The sequence below is a fragment of the Heptranchias perlo genome, chromosome 3, assembly GCF_035084215.1.
Source record: "Heptranchias perlo isolate sHepPer1 chromosome 3, sHepPer1.hap1, whole genome shotgun sequence".
In the NCBI taxonomy this organism is placed as follows: domain Eukaryota; kingdom Metazoa; phylum Chordata; class Chondrichthyes; order Hexanchiformes; family Hexanchidae; genus Heptranchias; species Heptranchias perlo.
The window spans coordinates 137,244,199-137,263,862 of NC_090327.1; the positions used below are offsets into that span (position 1 = coordinate 137,244,199).

The following is a 19,664-nucleotide window of genomic DNA, read 5'->3' on the forward strand; positions in this document are numbered from 1 at the left end:
AATATTCCTTCAAAAAAATATACAGATTATCTGGTCATTTGCCTCATTGCTGCTCGAGTGTAAATGGCCTGTTGAGTTTCCTTTGTATTACAGTAGTCACTAAATTTCAAAAGTACTTCATTAGATGTTAAGCACTTTGGGGTGTCACATAAAGGACACTATATAAATGTAAGTTTGTTCTTTCTTTCCAAAAGCCAGTGCCAGCTACCCGTATAAAAACAGATCTATCATTGCAGAAAGCATTTTTTTATTCGTGTGCAGCAGCACAATAACGGGCAGGATTTTAAAAGGGGAAAACGGGTGGGTTGGGGGGGGCATTGAAAATTACAACAATTCCAGACCCGCCCTCAATCCACCTCCAACTCACCCATTTCCAGAGGGCGGGCGACTAACCCGCTCCCAGGAGGCGGGTTGGTCACTAAAACCTTTCAAGGAGGCTGTGGCCCTCCATTTTGAAAGGTTTTGTAATTTCAACCCCTGGGGGCTGGGATTCCTGGGCCTTCTCCTTCACACCATGTGAGAGGAGGCGAGAAGGCCCGAAACTGCAGGTAAGTGCCTTTCTGGCACAGCTCGTGGGCCTAGAGGAGCAGGAGTGCTTCCCCCAGCTCAACTAGCCTACCTGCAGTGACTGTGATTGCACCCCCCTCTCCCACTCCCCACCGAAATCGCCGACCACGCCCCCCCCCCGATCCCCGATGCGTGCCCCCCCCCACAAAAGATCGCCCGCAATCCCCCCCACCCTTCGGTGACTGACTCCCTCCCACTCCTCCCCCGAAGATGTCCTTTTCCTCGCTCTGCTCCCATCTGACTGAGACCAGCCTGTCAATCAGGCCGGCCTGTCTCACGGGAAACCGACAAAAAAAAAAATAGAAGACTTGCTTACGTCAAAATTGTAAGGATGTCCAGGAAACCTTTACTTCCGGGTTTTCCGTCTACAATTCGACCCCCTCCCTGCCCTTTTCCCTGCTCCAGGTTAAAATCCTGGCCAATGTATTAACAAATGTGAATTCTCATGATATCGTGCTCCCAGTGTCCAGTATCCCCAGCCCTAGGTGGGCAGAAACCTTGTGAACCCAGTTTGTAAACTTCTGTCCTAGTGCTTCCACTCCAGATATTCCCAAAGCCCATATCACAACACAGGTCTTTTAAAATGAGGACAAGATAATTATCGTGTCTAGACAATGCCAGGTCTGTAACTTTTACTCACACAAGTCTTGAAGTGGAAAAACTTGCAGGGCTAAGCTAAAAGGGCAGTGGGACTAATTGGATAGCTCTTTGAAAGAGCCGGCACCAGCTCGATGGGCCGAATGGCCTCTTTCTGTGCTGTATCGTTCTATGATTCTATGACCAGGTCAGATTAACTATAGGTATTGGCCTTGTGCAGGTTTAGTCTGTAAGCCCAATTCATGTTAGAACTGGCTATTAAATCTCGCTCTTAGAATTATCCCGATATCGGCAACAATGTGCTCTATTGCTTTGACTGGACTGAGTATCTATTATTTATTGCTCGGGTGACCATCTGTAACCAGTGAATGTAATTAACTAGTGTTGAGCTGTCGGTCTGTAACCAGAAAATGTAAGTAACCGGGGTTGATCTCTGGCACCAAATACTATCTGTAAGAAGGAGAGGCCTAAGTATCTGTGCACTCGGTCACTTTTCATACCTTCAGAGAGATAGCTTATGTAGTCCTCAAAACCACTCAATGTGCGTGTAGTAGACTTAATATAAAATCTTACAGCACAGAAGGAGGACAATGAGCCGGCCTGTGCCAGCTCTTTGAAAGAACTATCCGATTAATCCCACCTTCCCGCTCTTTCCCCCATCGCCCAGCAGTATACTTCCTTTTAAAATAAAAGTTGAAAGCAGTAAAGTATATACTTGAGGATGAAAAAGAGATTTGCAAGACTCTTTATGATGACTTTATGTTGTCTGTTATTTCATATTGTTTGGCCAGTGCTGAAAAAGCTGAACACATTTGAGCTGCCTTATGTGAGTTTATGGAGCCTGCAGGACGAGAACTGCAGAATAATGATCAGGAAAAGGTGAGTGAAACATATATATTCCTTTTGGCAGCGATTTTTAAAACCAGTTGTTTGTTTTCAATATCCTGTGTGTTCCCATGATTCCCAGCCATGATTATCTCCAGTGAGAATTCAATAAAGATGCTTGATTTTCTGATGGAAGCTCGCGAGCAAAACCCATCAGTCACTACAGAACTGTGGGAATAACAAGTTCACAGTTATAACAAGGAGGGAGCATTTAGTGGAATTAAAACCCATGCTGAGTTTATGCAGAGCCAACAATTTTTTTTGTCATTTTTTCCCCTGTGTCGTTTCCTCCCATCGATGACTTTTCACAGCAGTGAGAGAGAAACAATGGGGACTATTGTAGCTTGACTTGAGAGCCTCATAGCTAGGGCTTCCTGACCTGTTATTAAAGACTTTATGGTTGTCTGTGATTTCGTATTCTTTGGTTTGTTCGTTTCCGATGTGTTGTTTTATTATTAAGTGTTTGTTGGGTGTACTGACTACTTGGAGGAGGTTCCGAGCTTGGCAGTGAAAGGGAGAGAAAAAAGTAACAGAACTGACAAATGAACATAATAAGGACAACAAAAACCAGAAAATGCTGGAAACACTCAGCAGGTCAGGCAGCATCTGTGGAGAGAGAAACAGAGTTAATGCTTCAGGTCGATGACCTCTCGCCAAGGTCTTTGACTGAAAGGTTAACTCTGTTTCTTTCTCCACAGATGCTGCCTGACCTGCTGAGTGTTTCCAGCATTTTCTGTTTTTATTTCCGATAATAAGGATTATATTGTTAATTTCAACTTTTTAAAAACTGTTACAAATTTTATTGAATTTTTTAAAGGTTTTTTTTTTCAATTCAAAGCATTTTTTAAAAACCTTGATGTGAAACTTCCTGTTTCAAAAATGATTTGGGGTTAATTCAGTCACCCCTAGGTGGCATTGGTATCTCACTAGTGGAGCCATCTTTGAAAAGTTAGTCAAATTGAATATGATTGCTACAGCTTTACTGACTAAATTAAGTACAAGACCTAATCAATATTCTATGTGCATTAAAGTCATTTATAAATTAAATGAGGCTAAAAGCATGCATACTTAAACCATTTAAGGGAAGACGTGCATTTATATAGCGCCTTTCAGGACCTCAGGACGTCCCAAAGGCCCTGCGAGCAGCAATATGATGATAATGACTAGATAATCCTGTTTTTTAGTGATGTTGGTTGAGGGCTAAGTATTGGCCAGGACACCAGGGAGAACTCCCTGCTCTTCTTCGAATATTGTCATGGGATCTTTTATGTCCACCTGAACGAGCAGACGGTTTAAGGTCTTATCCGAAAGACGGCACCTCTGACAGTGCAGCACTTCCTCCCCCCCTGCCCTGGAGTGTCAGCCTGGATTATGTGCTCGAGCCCCTGGAGTGAGGTGGGAGAAGAACGTGTCTGAGGTCTAACCGAAGGGTTGGGGGGGGGGCTGGGTGGGGAGGTGGTGGTGGAAGGAGAAGGCGATCGTGATCCACTTCCCCATCTGGATCACGTTCTCCCTGCCTTTCCTCTCTTTCCTTCCCCCTCTTCTCCCGCCCTCCCTCTTCTTAGACCCTGGATCACATTCTCCCTCCCCACGCTGCTCTCTCTGGCCTCGTGCTTCTCCTCCGGGCTACCGGTTTGCTCCCCGCCACCCCCCACAGTGCTCTGCTTGCCCACCCTCCCCCAGGGGCTCGAGTACATAATCCAGGCTGACGCTCCAGTGCAGTACTGAGGAAGTGCTGCACTGTCAGAGGTGCTGTCTTTCGATAAGGTGTTAAACCAAGGCCCGTCTACTGTCTCAAGTGGATATATAAAGAGCCCAGGGCACAGTTCGAAGAAAAGCAGGGAAGTTCTCCCAATGTCTTGGTCAATATTTATCCCTCAACCAACATCCCTTAAAAAATATACAGATTATCTGGTCATTTGTCTCATTGCTGCTCGAGTGTAAATGGCCTGTTGAGTTTCCCTATATTACAGTGGTGACTAAATTTCAAAGGACTTCATTCGATGTTAAGCACTTTGGGGTGTCCTGAGGTCACATAAAGGACACTATATAAATGTAAGTTCTTTCTTTCTTTCCATCCTTCCATCCATCCAAAAACCAGTGCCAGCTACCTGTATAAAAACAGATCTATCATTGCAGAAAGCATTATTTATTCACGTGCAGCAGCACAATAACGGGCAGGATTATAAAAGGGGAAAACGGGTGGGTTGGGGGGTGGGGGGCATTGAAAATTACAACAATTTCAGACCCGCCCCCAATCCGCCTCCAACTCACCCATTTCCAGTTTTCCCGGGGTGGGACGAGGGGTGGGACGAGGGGCAGGAGCACTTCCTCCAGCCCCAACAAGCTGACCTGCAGTGACCGCCCGCCCGCCACCGACCGACCGACCGACCTCCTGCACCGCCCCACCCACCCACCCAAATCCATACAATGTAAGACTTACCTGAAGATGTCCTTTTCCTCGCTCTGCTCCCATCTGACTGAGACCAGCCTGTCAATCAGGCCGGCCTGTCTCACGGGAAACCGACAAAAAAAATAAAAGATTTCCTTGCGTCAAAAATTGTAAGGACGTCCAGGAAACCTGTACTTCCGGTTTCCCGTCCGCAATTCGACCCCCTCCCTGCCCCGGGCTAAAATCCTGCCCGACGTCTTAACAAATGTGAATTCTCAAGATATTTTACTCCCCCCCCCCCCCACGCTCTGCTCTCCGTCCCCCTCTCTCCCCCCCCCGCCGCGCTCTGCTCTCCGTCCCCCTCTCTCCCCCCACCCCCCCTCGCAATCTGCTCTCCGTCCCCCTCTCTCCCCCCCACGCTCTGCTCTCTGTCCCCCTCTCTCCCCCCCTCTCTTCCCCCCCCCTCTCTTCCCCCCCTCTCTTCCCCCCCCCCTCTCTTCCCCCCCCTCTCTTCCCCCCCTCTCTTCCCCCCCCCTCTCTTCCCCCCCCTCTCTTCCCCCCCCTCTCTTCCCCACCCCTCTCTTCCCCCCCCTCTCTTCCCCCCCCTCTCTTCCCCCCCCTCTCTTCCCCCCCTCTCTTCCCCCCTCTCTTTCCCCCTCCCTCTCTTTCCCCCCCTCTCTTTCCCCCCCCTCTCTTTCCCCCCCCTCTCTCTTTCCCCCCCCTCTCTTTCCCCCCCTCTCTTTCCCCCCTCTCTTTCCCCCTCTCTCTTTCCCCCCCCTCTCTTTCCCCCCCCCTCTCTTTCCCCCCCCCTCTCTTTCCCCCCCCCTCTCTTTCCCCCCTCTCTCGTTCCCCCCCCCCTCTCTTTCCCCCCCCCCTCTCTTCCCCCCCCCTCTCTTTCCCCCCCCCCTCTCTTTCTCCCCCCCCCTCTCTTCCCCCCCCCTCTCTTCCCCCCCCCTCTCTTTCCCCCCCTCTCTTTCCCCCCCCTCTCTTTCCCCCCCTCTCTTTCCCCCCCTCTCTTTCCCCCCCTCTCTTTCCCCCCCTCTCTTTCCCCCCTCTCTTTCCCCCCTCTCTTTCCCCCCCCTCTTTCCCCCCCCCCTCTTTCCCCCCCTCTTTCCCCCCTCTTTCCCCCCCTCTTTCCCCCCCCTCTTTCCCCCCCCCTCTTTCCCCCCCCCTCTCTTTTCCCCCCCCTCTCTTTTCCCCCCCCCTCTCTTTTCCCCCCCCCTCTCTTTTCCCCCCCCCTCTCTTTTCCCCCCTCCCTTCTCTTTTCCCCCCCCCTCTCTTTTCCCCCCCCCTCTCTTTTCCCCCCCCCTCTCTTTCCCCCCCCCTCTCTTTCCCCCCCCCCCTCTCCTCCCCCCCCGTCTCTTTTCCCCCCCCGTCTCTTTTCCCCCCCCGTCTCTTACCCCCCCACCCAGCGCTCTGCTCTCCGTTCCCCCCACCCGGCTACTGGTGTAGTGCCGGAGGATTGGAGGACTGCTAACGTTGTACCGATGTTTAAAAAGGGAGAAAGGGAGTAGACCGAGTAATTACAGGCCAGTCAGCCTAACTCTGTGGTGGGCAAATTATTGGAATCAATTCTGAGGGACAGGATAAACTGTCATTTATGCTGTCACGGATTATTCATGGGCGGTCAACATGGATTTGTTAAGGGAAGGTCGTGTCTGACCTAACTTGAGTGAATTTTTTTGAGGCGGTAACAAGGAGGGTCGATGGTAGGGTAGTGCGTTTGATGTAGTCCCCGTGGATTTTTAGCAAGGCTTTTGACAAGATCCCACATAGAAGATTGGTGGAAAAAAGTAAAAGCCCATGGGATCCAAGGGAAAGTGGCAAATTGGATCCAACAATTGGCTCAGTGACAGGAAGCAAAGGGTAATGGTTGACGGGTGTTTCTGTGACTGGAAGGCTGTTTCCAGTGGGGATCCGCAGGGCTCAGTGCTAGGGTCCCTTGCTTTTTTGTGAGATTTATCAATGATTTAGACTTAAATGTAGGGGGCATGATCAAGAAGTTTGCAGATGATACAAAAATTGGCCGTGTGGTTGATAGTGAGGAGGAAAGCTGTAGACTGCAGGAAGATATCAATGGACTGGTCAGGTGGGCAGAAAAGTGGCAGATGGAATTCAATCTGGAGAAGTGTGAGGTAATGCATTTGGGGAGGGCAAACAAGGCAAGGGATAAGCTACTGAGAAGTGTAGAGGAACAGAGGTACCTTGGAGTGCATGTCCACAGATCCCTGAGGGTAGCAGAACCGGTAGATAAGGTGGTTAAAAAGGCATACGGGATACTTTCCTTTATCAGCCGAGGCATAGAACATAAGAGCAGGGAGGTTATGCTAGAACTGTATAAAACACTAGTTAAGCCACAGCTTGAGTACTGTGTACAATTCTGGTCACCACATTACAGGAAAGACGTGATTGCACTAGAGAGGGTGCAGAGGAGATTTACGAGAATGTTGCCAAGGCTGGAGAATTTTAGCTATGAGAAAAGATTGGATAGGCTGGGGTTGTTTTCTTTAGAACAAAGGAGGCTGGGGGGAGATTTAATTGAGGTGTATAAAAATTATGAGGGCCGAGATACAGTGGATAGGAAGGACCTATTTCCCTTAGCAGAGAGGTCAATAACCAGGGGGCATAGATTTAAAGTAATTGGTAGAAGGATTAGAGGGGAGCTGAGGAGAAATGTTTTCACCCAGAGGGTGGTGGGGGTCTGGAACTCACTGCCTGAAAGGGTGGTAGAGGCAGAAACCCCCAACTCATTTAAAAAGTACCTGGATGTGCACCTGAAGTGCTGTAATCTACAGGGCTACGGACCAAGTGCTGGAAGGTGGGATTAAGCTGGGTAGCTCTATTTTGACCAGCACAGACACAATGGGCCAAATGGCCTCCTTCTGTGCCGCAGGTTTCCCCTCCACCACCCCCCCACCATGCTCTGCTCTGCTCTTCTCCACCCTCCCTCCCCCCCCCCCTCCCTTCATGCTGTGCTCTTCTCCCTCCCTCCCTCCCTCCCTCCCTTCCCTTCCCTCAACCCTTCCAAATCGACCTTCAGGATCCGGGCTGTGCTTTTGGAGAACGACAGCATGGTTGGTGAACTGCGTGGAATTTTGATCTTGCACGTCCGCAAGAACCTTGAAAACAGAAGTTCTAATTCCCTGGCAGTGTTCACTCCCTAAATGGGGCATAGAGTATAAAAGCAAGGAAGTTATGCTAACCCTTTATAAAACACTGGTTAGGCCTCAGCTGGAGCATTGTGTTCAATTCTGGGCACCACACTTTAGGGAGGATGTCAAGGCCTTTAGAGAGGGTGCAGAAGAGATTTGCCAAGGGTGAGGGACTTCAGTTATGTGAAGAGACTGGAGAAGCTGGGGTTGTTCTCCATTAGAGCTGAGAAGGTTAAGGGGAGATTTGATAGAGGTGTTCATAATTCTGGGTGGTTTTGAGAGAGTAGCTGGGGAGAAACTGTTTCCACTGGCAGGAAGGTCAGTAATCAGAGGACACCGAGTTAAGACAATTGGCAAAAAATCCAGGGGGGAAAATTAGGAGAATTTTTTATTTAACGCAGCGAGTTGTGATGTTCTGGAATGCGCTGCCTGAAAGGGAGGTGCAAGCAGATTTAATAGTAACTTTCAAAAGGGAATTGGATAAATATTTGAAAAGGAGAAATTTGTGGGGCTATGGGGAAAGGGCAGGGGAGTGGGACTAATTGTATAGCTCCTTCAAAGAGCCGGCACAGGCCCGATGGGCCGAATGGCCTCCTTCTGTGCTGCATGATTCTATGAATGTGATTAAATTCATAATCAGGCTTGAAAGGGAGAAAGGCCTGTCAAAAACCAAGATTTTGGCTTTAAACTAGATTAAGTTTGAAGGAATTAGGATTAGGTTGGGAGAAATTATTTGTTGGTAAATCTATAAATCAACAGTGGATTACAAAGCAATTAGGGGCAAAAAGGGCAACTTCCGGGATGCTGCAGCCACAGTCTGAGTGGTTATTACCAGTATTAAAAGAAGGCAGCTTATGTAATGCAAAGAATAGTGGAATGAATGAGGACTGGGAGGATTATAGAAAGTAGCAAAAGAAAGCCAATAAAGTAATAAAGAAGGAAAAAATGGATGTTCTATTTTAGGTCCTTAACTCTAGACATTTTTCTCATGTTCCGTAGCTCAGACCATTTCCCTAGGCAAGTCGCAACCCCATAGATAATGAAGCAGTCCGAGCCCGCATGCAGCAAGACCTGGACAACATCCAGGCTTGGGCTCATAAGTGGCAAGTAACATTCATGCCAGGCAATGACTATCTCCAACAAGAGAGAGTCTAACCACCTCCCCTTGACATTCAACGGCATTACCATCGCCGAATCCCCCACCATCAACATCCTGGGGGTCACCATTGACCAGAAACTTAACTGGACCAGCCATATAAATACTGTGGCTACAAGAGCAGGTCAGAGGCTGGGTATTCTGTGGCGAGTGACTCACCTCCTGACTCCCCAAAGCCTTTCCACCGTCTGCAAGGCACAAGTCAGGAGTGTGATGGAATACTCTCCACTTGCCTGGATGAGTGCAGCTCCAACAACACTCAAGAAGCTCGACATTATCCAAGACAAAGCAGCCTGCTTGATTGGCACCCCATCCAGCACCCTAAACATTCATTCCCTTCACCACCGGCGCACAGTGGCTGCAGTGTGTACCATCCACAGGATGCACTGCAGCAACTCGCCAAGGCTTCTTCGACAGCACCTCCCAAACCCGCGACCTCTACCACCTAGAAGGACAAGAGCAGCAGGTACATGGGAACAACACGACCTGCACGTTCCCCTCCAAGTCACACACCATCCCGACTTGGAAATATATCGCCGTTCCTTCATCGTCACTGGGTCAAAATCCTGGAACTCCCTTCCTAACAGCACTGTGGGAGAACCTTCACCACACGGACTGCAGCGGTTCAAGAAGGCGGCTCACCACCACCTTCTCAAGGGCAATTAGGGATGGGCAATAAATGCCGGCCTTGCCAGCGATTCCCACATCCCGTGAACAAATAAAAAAAAAAGTCTTCACACTCGATGACCCTCAGCGTGCCAATATCTAGGTAATTTTTAGCATGCCTAGGAATCCAACCGGCAACACTGTTCACTGTATTCTGTCTTGCGCACATGATCTTTCTCTACTTTGGAAGATGGAAGAATAAAAATTTCACGAGTCCGTTTGTTTGTTTGTGAATTAGTGAAAGACCATAATATTGGTTATTATCCCCTAATATATCCTTCACTGAGGAGTTATGCATCCCAGCCAGTTACAGCGCCTCAAGCTAAGAAGTGTGATATTGATCAAAGCTCACTGCTACATGAATATGTGGTAGATGAGGAGAGATGGGGCTTCTACTCCTGATGCACTGTTTAACCCAGATTCTGACGACGAATAGTCATTCGTAGACTGCCACCTGAAACGTCCACCCCTGTGGTCTCTCCAGCGCCTTCTCAAATCTGGGTTTCCAAGTGAGCTTAAGAAAGTTTCAGCTTCACAGAACCTGACCTTTACCAGCGTTCATTTCCGATGTTCCAGGAATACCAGAGCTGCTGCAGCTGTGTCTCGGCATTCTTCAATCTAAAACATCTGCAAAGAATGCCAGCAGCAGAGCTTCACATATTGCGTCTCCAGTCTGTGTTGCTCTTACCGAGAAACTTGTTTCCTGGAACTCTTCCCCCTTGTGTGTAAAACTTTTTCAATGCAATGGTAACAGTCACTTTCTGAACCCCGGTACTGCAGTGCTCCAAGATATAGGAGAAATGTTGCCTATTGGTATCTCTTTCAATGCTCACAGTTCTATGAGTTAACAAAATGTTTAGTTAAGTTATGCACTAGTGCCTTGTGGGGTGGGGGTGGGCAAAGGAAAACACTGTATTCTGTTTGGGTTTTATATGTAACCTCTTTAGGGATGGGGAGGAAGATTTCCACTGTTTATTATGTGCAGTGAAACTGCATGTTTATGATTTCCCCACTATAAGTAGACTTCCTCCCCATCCCTCCAAATACTTTGCAGTAGGCAAGTTTATAATTTAATGAGGAGCGTAGAAGCATTGACGATTACAACACAGAGAATGGGGCCGTTCAGCCCATTGCACCTGCGCTAGCTTTCTGTAAGAGCTAGCCATTAATTCCTCTGTCTTTTTCCTTCATACCCTTTTTAAAAATGTTTCTTTATCAAATATTCTCCCGTTTCCCTCTTTTAAAAAGCTGTCATGGATTCTTCCTCTATGACTGGTCAGCCTGTTTAAATCAAGTGGGGGGAAAAAAATTTGGTGACCTGGCAGTTTTGTTGAAGGAACACCTCTGTTCAAAACCTCAGGTTAGCATTGAGTAGTTCAAACTTCATCAGATGAAACAGAAGGTGGGATTTAACCAGTCTTTGAATTAAGGAGATTGCCTGAAAAGTGGCAATTTGGTGCATTTTTGAAAGGATCTATAATCAACGACGAGCATTGGTATCACACCTTCATCGTCGGAAAGCATCCAAAGCGCTTCACCGAAAAGTAATCAGACAAAGATTGACACCAAGCCAAAGAAAGATATGTTGGATGGGGTGACTAAAAGCTTGGTCAATGAGGGCTTAGGGAAGGAATTCCAGAGCATAGGGCCTAGACGGCTGAAGGCACAGCCACCAATGGGTGGGGGGGGAGGGGAGGGGAGGGAATGGGGGAATGTGTAGGAAGCCAGAGTGGGGGGAATGCAGAGTTCTCGGAGGGTTGTAGGACTGGAGGAGGTTACAGAGTTAGGGAGGGGAGAGGCCATGAAGCGATTTAAACACAATCTTTAAAAATGGAGGCTTTGGGGGACTGGGAGCTTAATGTAGTTTCAGCGAGCACAGGGGTGATGGGTGAACAGGACGGTGCGAGTTAGGATACGGGCAGCAGAGTTTTGGATTAGCTGAAGTTTTTGGAGGGTGGACTATGGGAGGCCGGCCAGGAGAGCATTGGAATAGTTGAGTCTGGAGGTGACAACGGCATAAATGAGGGTTTCAACAGCAGGTGGGCTGAGACCGGATCGGAGACGGATGATGTTACAGAGGTGGAAGTAGGCGGTCTCGGTGATGGAGCGGATATGGGGTCGGAAACTCAGCTCAGGGTCAAATAGGACGCCAAGGTTGCAAACAGTTGGCTTCAACTTGAGACGGTGGCCGGGGAGGGGGATCGATTCAGAGGTGAGAATACGGAGTTTGTGGAGGGATCAGTTGTGTGTGAGGGTAGTTCAATATAATTCAGAAAAAATTTCTAACCAAGTTGTTTAACATTTTTTTTAAAAACATTTGAGGTTGCCTTTAATATGGAGGCTGTAGGTAGACAAATAACAACAGGCTGCAGTACCTGAGAATAGAACCCCGGAGGGAGTGTTTTCATTGTGAAAAAATGAATTCCAAGAGGATTCATATTTTTACAAAATGGCAATGTGACAAGATTAGACATGATTGGGACCAGTTCTGGGGCAGGAGGGACCTGTACAAGCCAGACGGGTTCCACCTCAACTGGCACCAATGTCTTTGGGGGGAGGTTAACCAGTGCTGTGGGGGAGGGTTTAAACTAATTTGGCAGGGGGATGGGCACCAGAATGAAACATTAAGAGAGGAGAAACAAGGTGCACATCGGACTGGGAGTGACAAGTATCACTAGAGTAAAGAATAGTTCAGAATAGGAGGGATCAGACAGGGGGCTAATGCGAGGCAATCTAAGATGAGTTTGGAGTGCATGTGTGTAAATGCACGTAGCCTGGTAAATAAGGTTGGTGAGCTGCGGGCTCAAGTCGCCACATGGGACTATGATATAGTGGCAATGACGGATCAGGAACAGAGAGACCTGGGGGTGTATGTACACAAATCTTTGAAAATGCGGGACAAATTGAGAAGGCTGTTTTTTTTTTAAAAAGCATATGGGATCCTGGGCTTTATTAATAGAGGCATCGAGTACAAAAGCAAGGAAGTTATGCTAAGCCTTTGTAAAATACTGATTAGGCCTCAGCTGGGGTATTGTGTTCAGTTCTGGGCACCGCACTTTAGGAAGGATGTCAAGGCCTTAGAGAGGGTGCAGAAGAGATTTACTAGAATGATGCCAGGAATGAGGGACCTCAGTCATGTGGATAGACTGGAGAAGCTGGGGTTATTCTCCTTAGAGAAGGTTGAGAGGAGATTTGATAGAGGTGTTCAAAATCATAACCGGTTTTGATAGAGTAAATAAAGAGAAACTGTGGCAGAAGGGTCGGTAATCAGAGGACACAGATTTAGGGTGATCGGCAAAAGAACCAAAGGCGACATGAGGAAACGTATTTTGACACAGCGAGTTGTAATTATCTGGAATGCACTGCCTGAAAGGGCGGTGGAAGCGGATTCAGTAATAACTTTCAAAAGAGAATTGGATAAAGAATTAAAGGAAAAAAAAATACAGGGCAATGGGGAAAGAGGAGGGGAGTGGGACTAATTGGAGGGCTCTTTCAAAGAGCCAGCACAGGCACGATGGGCCGAATGGCCGCCTTCTGTGCTGTAACATACCATGAGTAGAAGGTGTTCCAGCTTAAAGACAAAATTGATAGGAATTCCTTGAGAAATTAGGATTGAAGTGAAAAATAAAAAACAATGTAGAAGAAATTAAATTAAATCAGCAGCAATTAAAATAAATGCTAACATTAGCAGATTCTGGCAGAGTTTGCACAGCAGTAGCTCTGACCTACACTGACTCCCGGTCCCCCAATGCCTTTATTTGGATGTAAGTTTTAGTCTAGTCAGAAGCAAACCCCACAACACGTAATGAATAGCAGGAACTCCCTTCCTAACAGCACTGTGGGAGAACCTTCACCACACGGACTGCAGCGGTTCAAGAAGGCGGCTCACCGCCACCTTCTCAAGGGCAATTAGGGATGGGCAATAAATGCTGGCCTCGCCAGCGACGCCCACAACCCATGAACGAATTTTTAAAAAAATGTTGAGAAATAGAATGAGACACGGAGGAGGTTTACGGGACAAACTTTGAAGATATACCACTGCAGCATGCAGCTGTTTTGTAGTTATATGCGCATCTTAGAGGGAAAAAAAAGACTTGTTTCTGAGCACATACAATGATCAGGCAGCTGTATACTTTTCAAGAAATGTGCCCAGCTTTAGTTGGAAGTACCCAGTGGCTTCTACGGAGTTAAGTGAGCAGAAAATTAAAGGCTGAAAAGGGACACCGGGATTGAAGAGTTCTGTGCAAGTTCAGAATGTCCCAATCTCCAGTGACTTTGTCTCACCAGAGGCTACACCAACAGTAAAAAGAATTGTTATGCACAAATTACTTAAACCAAGGTATGTGCCGTGTGCTTTATGGAACAACACTGCCGATGAGTTAACAAGACGAGGAGTAATTGAGAAGGTGGAGTATTCCGAGTGGGCCATGCCCATTGCTCCCAGTGCTGAAACCGGCTGGTAATATTATAAATTTGTGGTGTCTATAAACTATAAAATTCCTATAAATCTGGCTTTACAAGTCCCTTCCTGTTTATTCCAGTGCTAACTCTGAAGAGTTATATCCTTAGCTAACTGACGATTGAAATTTTCAATGGGGGAGCTCTCGTGGGTTTATCAGAGAGCATTGCTGGATAAACCATCAGGATTTAGCAAGGTTTCTCATTAAAAAAAAAAAATTTTTTTTCTGAGGGCTGTCAGTACCGGGGAAATGAAATTCTCCCACTTCCCTCGATCTCAGACACCCACTGGGGGATTTTAACCCCTTGCTCGGTGAAAACAAAGCGGGGGAGGGGGGCAGTTAAAATGGAGCGGGTAACTCACCCACTCTGTTCCTGGCCCAATCTGGCCAACTGTAACTTTAAATCGCAGACGGCGAGGACACCCGCCTGCAGTCGGTGGGGGGTCCTTATCTAAATATGCAGATGAGGCTCCGATGACATCACTGGGGGCCCCCGAATTTCAATATTAACTGGAGGTCTCAGTGGGAGAGCAATGGTGGCTCACCAGCAAGGCCAAACCGGCGGAAACCGCATCCAAGGTAAGTTTATTTTTTAAAGTTTACTTGTGGGCCAGGAGGAGCAGGAGTGCTCCTATGGGCCCCCACGAGGAAAGCTGGAGTCACCCTGCCCCGGACTTCTCCCCCCTCCCCAGCCACAATAGCGTCCAAGACCCCCTGCTGTTGCACTCACCTTAGCGCTGGGGACCGTTCCCTCAGGTGCCCGGTGGCTGCCTCCAAGCTGTTTCGGTCGGGAAGTCAGCAAACGGCATGCTAATCAGGCCCGGCAGTTAAAATTATCCGAGCGACCTGCTACTGCTGCTACAGGCCGGCTACTCGCCAGGCCACGTTCCCGCCTTGGAGTTAAAATCGGCCCACCATTGTCAGCATCAAACACTCCCAGGCCAGGTGCAGAGTAAATCTATCTCCATTCTGCCCCAACAATTTTTCTTGAGCCCCAGTGTATCAAACATCAGCAGAACATCACTACAACACCAATATGACGCTTTTTCCACTTCAGCCATCCTGTGGCCTCTCTTTGTGAGATTGTCAACTAGTGCCTAATTAGGGCTAGTTACGTTCTGTAGACTTATGTCCACTAGATTACAGGACTTATGTCCACTAGATACTGATCAAGACTGTCCAAACTCCTTTAATATTGGACCATAACAGCCAGCTGAGACCATATCCCATCAGTGTGGGCTGGATTTGAACCAAGTTCTAGAAGTGAAATGGTCAGTATCTATCATACTCTGCCGCTCAGCAAGGTTTATACTTATTTACCGCTTGGTGTTACAACAACTCTGCTGCATTCCAAGAGACTAAAATTTTACAAGGAATACCTGCAGGATGTTCTCTGAATTATTTTTGTGGTGACAGCTCCAGATAATTCACAATATCTGTTAAATTTGGACGCTGTTATTCAGGGTTTAAAACTGAAAAGATCAAAGTGTTCTTTCACATACTGTCCTATTCAGTATCTGACATTCACTGTTGATGCTAAAGATCTCCATGCGTGTTCCAAGAAAGTTGTGACAATCTTGGAAACATCTCCACCTCACAATGTGGTTTGAATTACAGTCTTTTCATTGGTTAGTGAATTATTATAGAAACTTTGTTCCAAATTTGTTAAGCATAGACAGTTCTTTAAACAATTTGCTTAGAACGACGTGCTGCAGAATTGGATTGGTGAGTGTAAGGTTGGTTTTCAGCAGTTAAAACAGCTCTTGGTCTCAGCTGATAGAATCATAGGACGGTTACAGCACGGAAGGAGGCTATTCGGCCCATCGAGTCTGAGCCGGCTCGATGCAAGAGCAATCCAGCTAGTCCCATTCCCCGTCCTATCCCCCTAGCCCTGCAAATGTTTTGCTTTCAAGTACTTATCCAGTTCCCCTTTGAAAGCCATGATTGAATCTGCCTCCACCACCCCCTCGGGCAGTGCATTCCAGAACCTAACCACGCGCTGTGTAAAGTTTTTCTTCGTATCACCTTTTTGGTTTTTTTGTCTAGTCATCTTAAATCTGTGTCCTCTGGTTCTCGACCTTCTGCCAATGGGAACAGTTTCTCTCTATCTATTCTGTCTAGACCCTTCATAATTTTGAATACCTCTATCAAATCTCCTTGCAACCGTCTCTGTTCCAAGGAGAACAACCCCAGCTTCTCCAGTCTATCCGTGTAACTAAAGTCCCTCATCCCTGAAATCATTCTAGTAAATCTCTTCTGAAACCTCTCTAAGGCCTTCACATCTTTCTAAAGTGCGGTGCCCAGAACTGGACACAATATTCCAGCTGTGGCCGAACCAGTGTTTTATAAAGGGTCATCATGACTTCCTTCTTTTGAGCTCTATGCCTCTATTTATAAAGCCCAGAATCCCGTATGCTTTTTTTAACCACTTTCTCAACCTGCCCTGCCACCTTCAACAGATTTGTGTACATAAACCCCAGATGTCTCTGCTCCTGTACCCCTTTAGAATTGTGCCCTTTAGTTTATATTGCCTCTCCTCACTCTTCCTACTGAAATGTATCACTTCACATTTTTCTGTGTTAAATTTCATCTGCCATGTGTCCGCCCATGCTACCAGCCTGTTGTATGTCCTCTTGAAGTCTATCACTGTCCTCCTCACTGTTCACTACACTTCCAAGTTTTGTGACATCTGCAAATTTGGAAATTGTGCCCTGTACACCCAAGTCCAAGTCATTAATATATATCAAGAAAAGCAGTGGTCCCAGCACCGACCCCTGGAGAACACCACTGTACACCTCCCTCCAGTCCGAAAAACAACCATTCACCACTACTCTCTGTTTCCTGTTTCTTAGGCAATTCTGTATCCATGTTGCTACTGCCCCCTTTATTCCATGGGCCACAATCTTGATGATAAGCCTATTATGCGGCACTTTATCAAACGCCTTTTGAAAGTCGATATACACCACATCAACCGTATTGCCTTCACCTGGCCTCTCTGTTACCTCATCAAAAAACTTTATCAGCTTAGTTAAACACGATTTGCCTTTAACAAATCTGTGCTGGCTTTCCCTAATCAATCCACACTCGTCCAAGTGACTGTTAATTCTGTCCCGGATTATCGTTCCGAGAAGTTGCCCCGCTTCGAGGTTAAAACTGACCGGCCTATAGTTGCTGGGTTATCCTTACACCCTTTTTGAACAAGGGAGTAATATTTGCAATTCTCCAGTCCTCTGGCACCACCCCTGTATCTACAGATGTTTGGAAGATTATGGCCAGTACCCTCCGCAATTTCTACCCTTTACTTCCCTCAGCAACCTAGGAGGCATCCATCCGGACCAGGTGACTTATCTACTTCAAGTCCAGCTAGCCCTTCTAGTTCCTCCTCTATAAATTTTAGCCCATCCAGTATCTTAACTACATCTTCTCTTTACTGGGACTCTGGCAGCATCTTCTTCCTTGGTAAAGACAGATGCAAAGTACTCATTTAGTACCTCAGCCATGCCCTCTGCCTCCATGAGTAGATCTCCTTTTTGGACCCACCCCTCCTCTTACTACCCGTTTACTGTTTACATGCCTATAGAAGACTTTTAGATTCCCTTTTATGTTGGCCGCCAGTCTATTCTCATACTCTCTCTTTGCCCCTCTTATTTCCTTTTTCGCTTCCCCTCTGAACTTTCTATATTCAGCCTGGTTCTCACTTGTATTATCAACCTGACATCTGTCAAAAGCACCTTTTTTCTGCTTCATCTTACTCTCTATCTCTTGTGTCATCCAGGGTGCTCTGGCTTGAGTTGCCCTACCTTTCTCCTTCGTAGGAATGTACCGAGACTGTACCCGAACCATCTCCTCTTTAAAGGCCGCCCATTGTTCAATTACAGTTTTGCCTGCCAATCTTTGATTCCAATTTACCCGGACCAGACCTGTTCTCATCCACTGAAATTGGCCCTTCTCCAATTGAGTATTTTTATTTTAGAGTGGTCCATGTCCTTTTCCATAGATGTTCTAAACCTTATGATACTATGATCACTGCTCCCTAAATGTTCCCCACTGACACTTGCTCCACTTGGCCCATCTCATTCCCTAGAACCAAGTCCAGAAATGCCTCCTTCCTCGTTGGGCTGGAAATGTACTGGTAAAGAGTTATCCTGAACACATTTCAAAAATTCCTCCCCTCTTTGCCCCTTATTATTACTATCCCAGTCTATATTAGGATGTGGAGATGCTGGTGATGGACTGGGGTTGACAATTGTAAACAATTTTACAACACCAAGTTATAGTCCAGCAATTTATTTTAAATTCACAAGCTTTCGGAGGCTTCCTCCTTCCTCAGGTGAACGATGTGGAAATCTCCACATCGTTCACCTGAGGAAGGAGGTAGCCTCCGAAAGCTTGTGAATTTAAAATAAAATTGCTGGACTATAACTTGGTGTTGTAAAATTGTTTACAATTATATTAGGATAGTTGAAGTCCCCCATTATCACTGCTCTATAGTTCTTGCACCTCTCTGTAATTTCCCTGCAAATTTGCTCCTCTATCTCCTTCCTCTAGTTGGTGGCCTATAGAATACACCCAGTAGTGTAATGGCACCTCTATTGTTTCTTAACTCTAACCAAATAGATTCTGTCCTTGACCCCTCCAGGACATCCTCTCTCTCTAGCACTGCAATATTCTCCTTAATCAATACTGCCACACCCCCTCCTTTCTTTCCTTCCTTATCTTTCCTGAACATCTTGTATCCAGGAATATTTAGTACCCAATCCTGCCCTTTTTTGAGCCAGGTCTCCATTACCACCACAACAACATATTCCCATGTGGCTATTTGCATCTGCAGCTCACCGACCTTGTTTACCACACTTCGTGCGTTTACACACATGCACTGCAAACCAATCTTAGACTTTCTTGTACTCTCTCTTAGTCTGATCCCACCTCATACAGTACTATTTCTTACTCTAGTGCGATCTTTCTCTTCCAATTCTTTGTGCACCTTGTTTCTCCTTTCAATGCTACATCCTGGTGCCCATGCCCCTGCCAAATTAGTTTAAACCCCTCCCCCCACACCCCCAAAGCACTAGCGAACCTCCCACTCTGTTGAGGTGCCCCCTATCCGGCCTGAACCGGTCCCAGTGCCCCTGAAATCTAAAGCCTCCCTCCTGACCATCTCTCCAGCCACGCATTCATCTACTCTATCCTCCAATTTCTATACTCACTAGCGCGTGGCACCGGAGTAATCCGGAGATTGCTACCTTTGAGGACCTGCTTCTTAACTCCCTAAAATCTGCCTGCAGGTCCTCATCCCTCTTTCGACCTGTTGTTGATATGGACCACGACATCTGGCTGTTCACCCTCCCCCTCTAGAATGTTCTACAGCCGCTCAGTGACGTCCTTGACCCTGGCACCAGGGAGGCAACATTCCCTCCGGGAATCACATCTGCGGCCGCAGAAACGCCAGTCTGTTCCCGTAATTATAGAATCCCCGATCACTCCTGCTCTCCTGACCTTTCTCCCCCCTCCCCCCACCCCCCGACAGCTGAGCCACCCATGGCGCTATGGATTTGGCTCTGGCTACACTCCCCAGAGGAACCCTCTCCCTCACCAGTATTCAGAACTGAACACTGGTTACAGAGTGAGATGCCTTCAGGGAGACTCCTGCACTACCTGCCTGGTCCTCCTTGTCTGTCTGGGGGTCACCCAGTCCCTCTCTGCCTGCATTCTCTAAGCTGTGGGGTGACCACCTCCTGAAACGTGCTACCCACGTAGCTCTCAGCCTCGCGGATACACTGCAGTGACGA

The 19,664-nt window shown here is 47.4% G+C and overlaps 1 protein-coding gene across 1 annotated transcript in view; it reads left to right on the plus strand.

The window, feature by feature from the left end:
• The window catches only part of LOC137320260 (sorting nexin-31-like), a 94,138-nt gene that overhangs the window by 30,886 nt on the left and 43,588 nt on the right, over positions 1–19,664 (plus strand). The window contains exon 7 of the mRNA XM_067982041.1: positions 1,956–2,043. Within this exon, the coding sequence (XP_067838142.1) occupies positions 1,956–2,043 (88 nt within the window). The remainder of the gene's footprint in view (positions 1–1,955; positions 2,044–19,664) is intronic.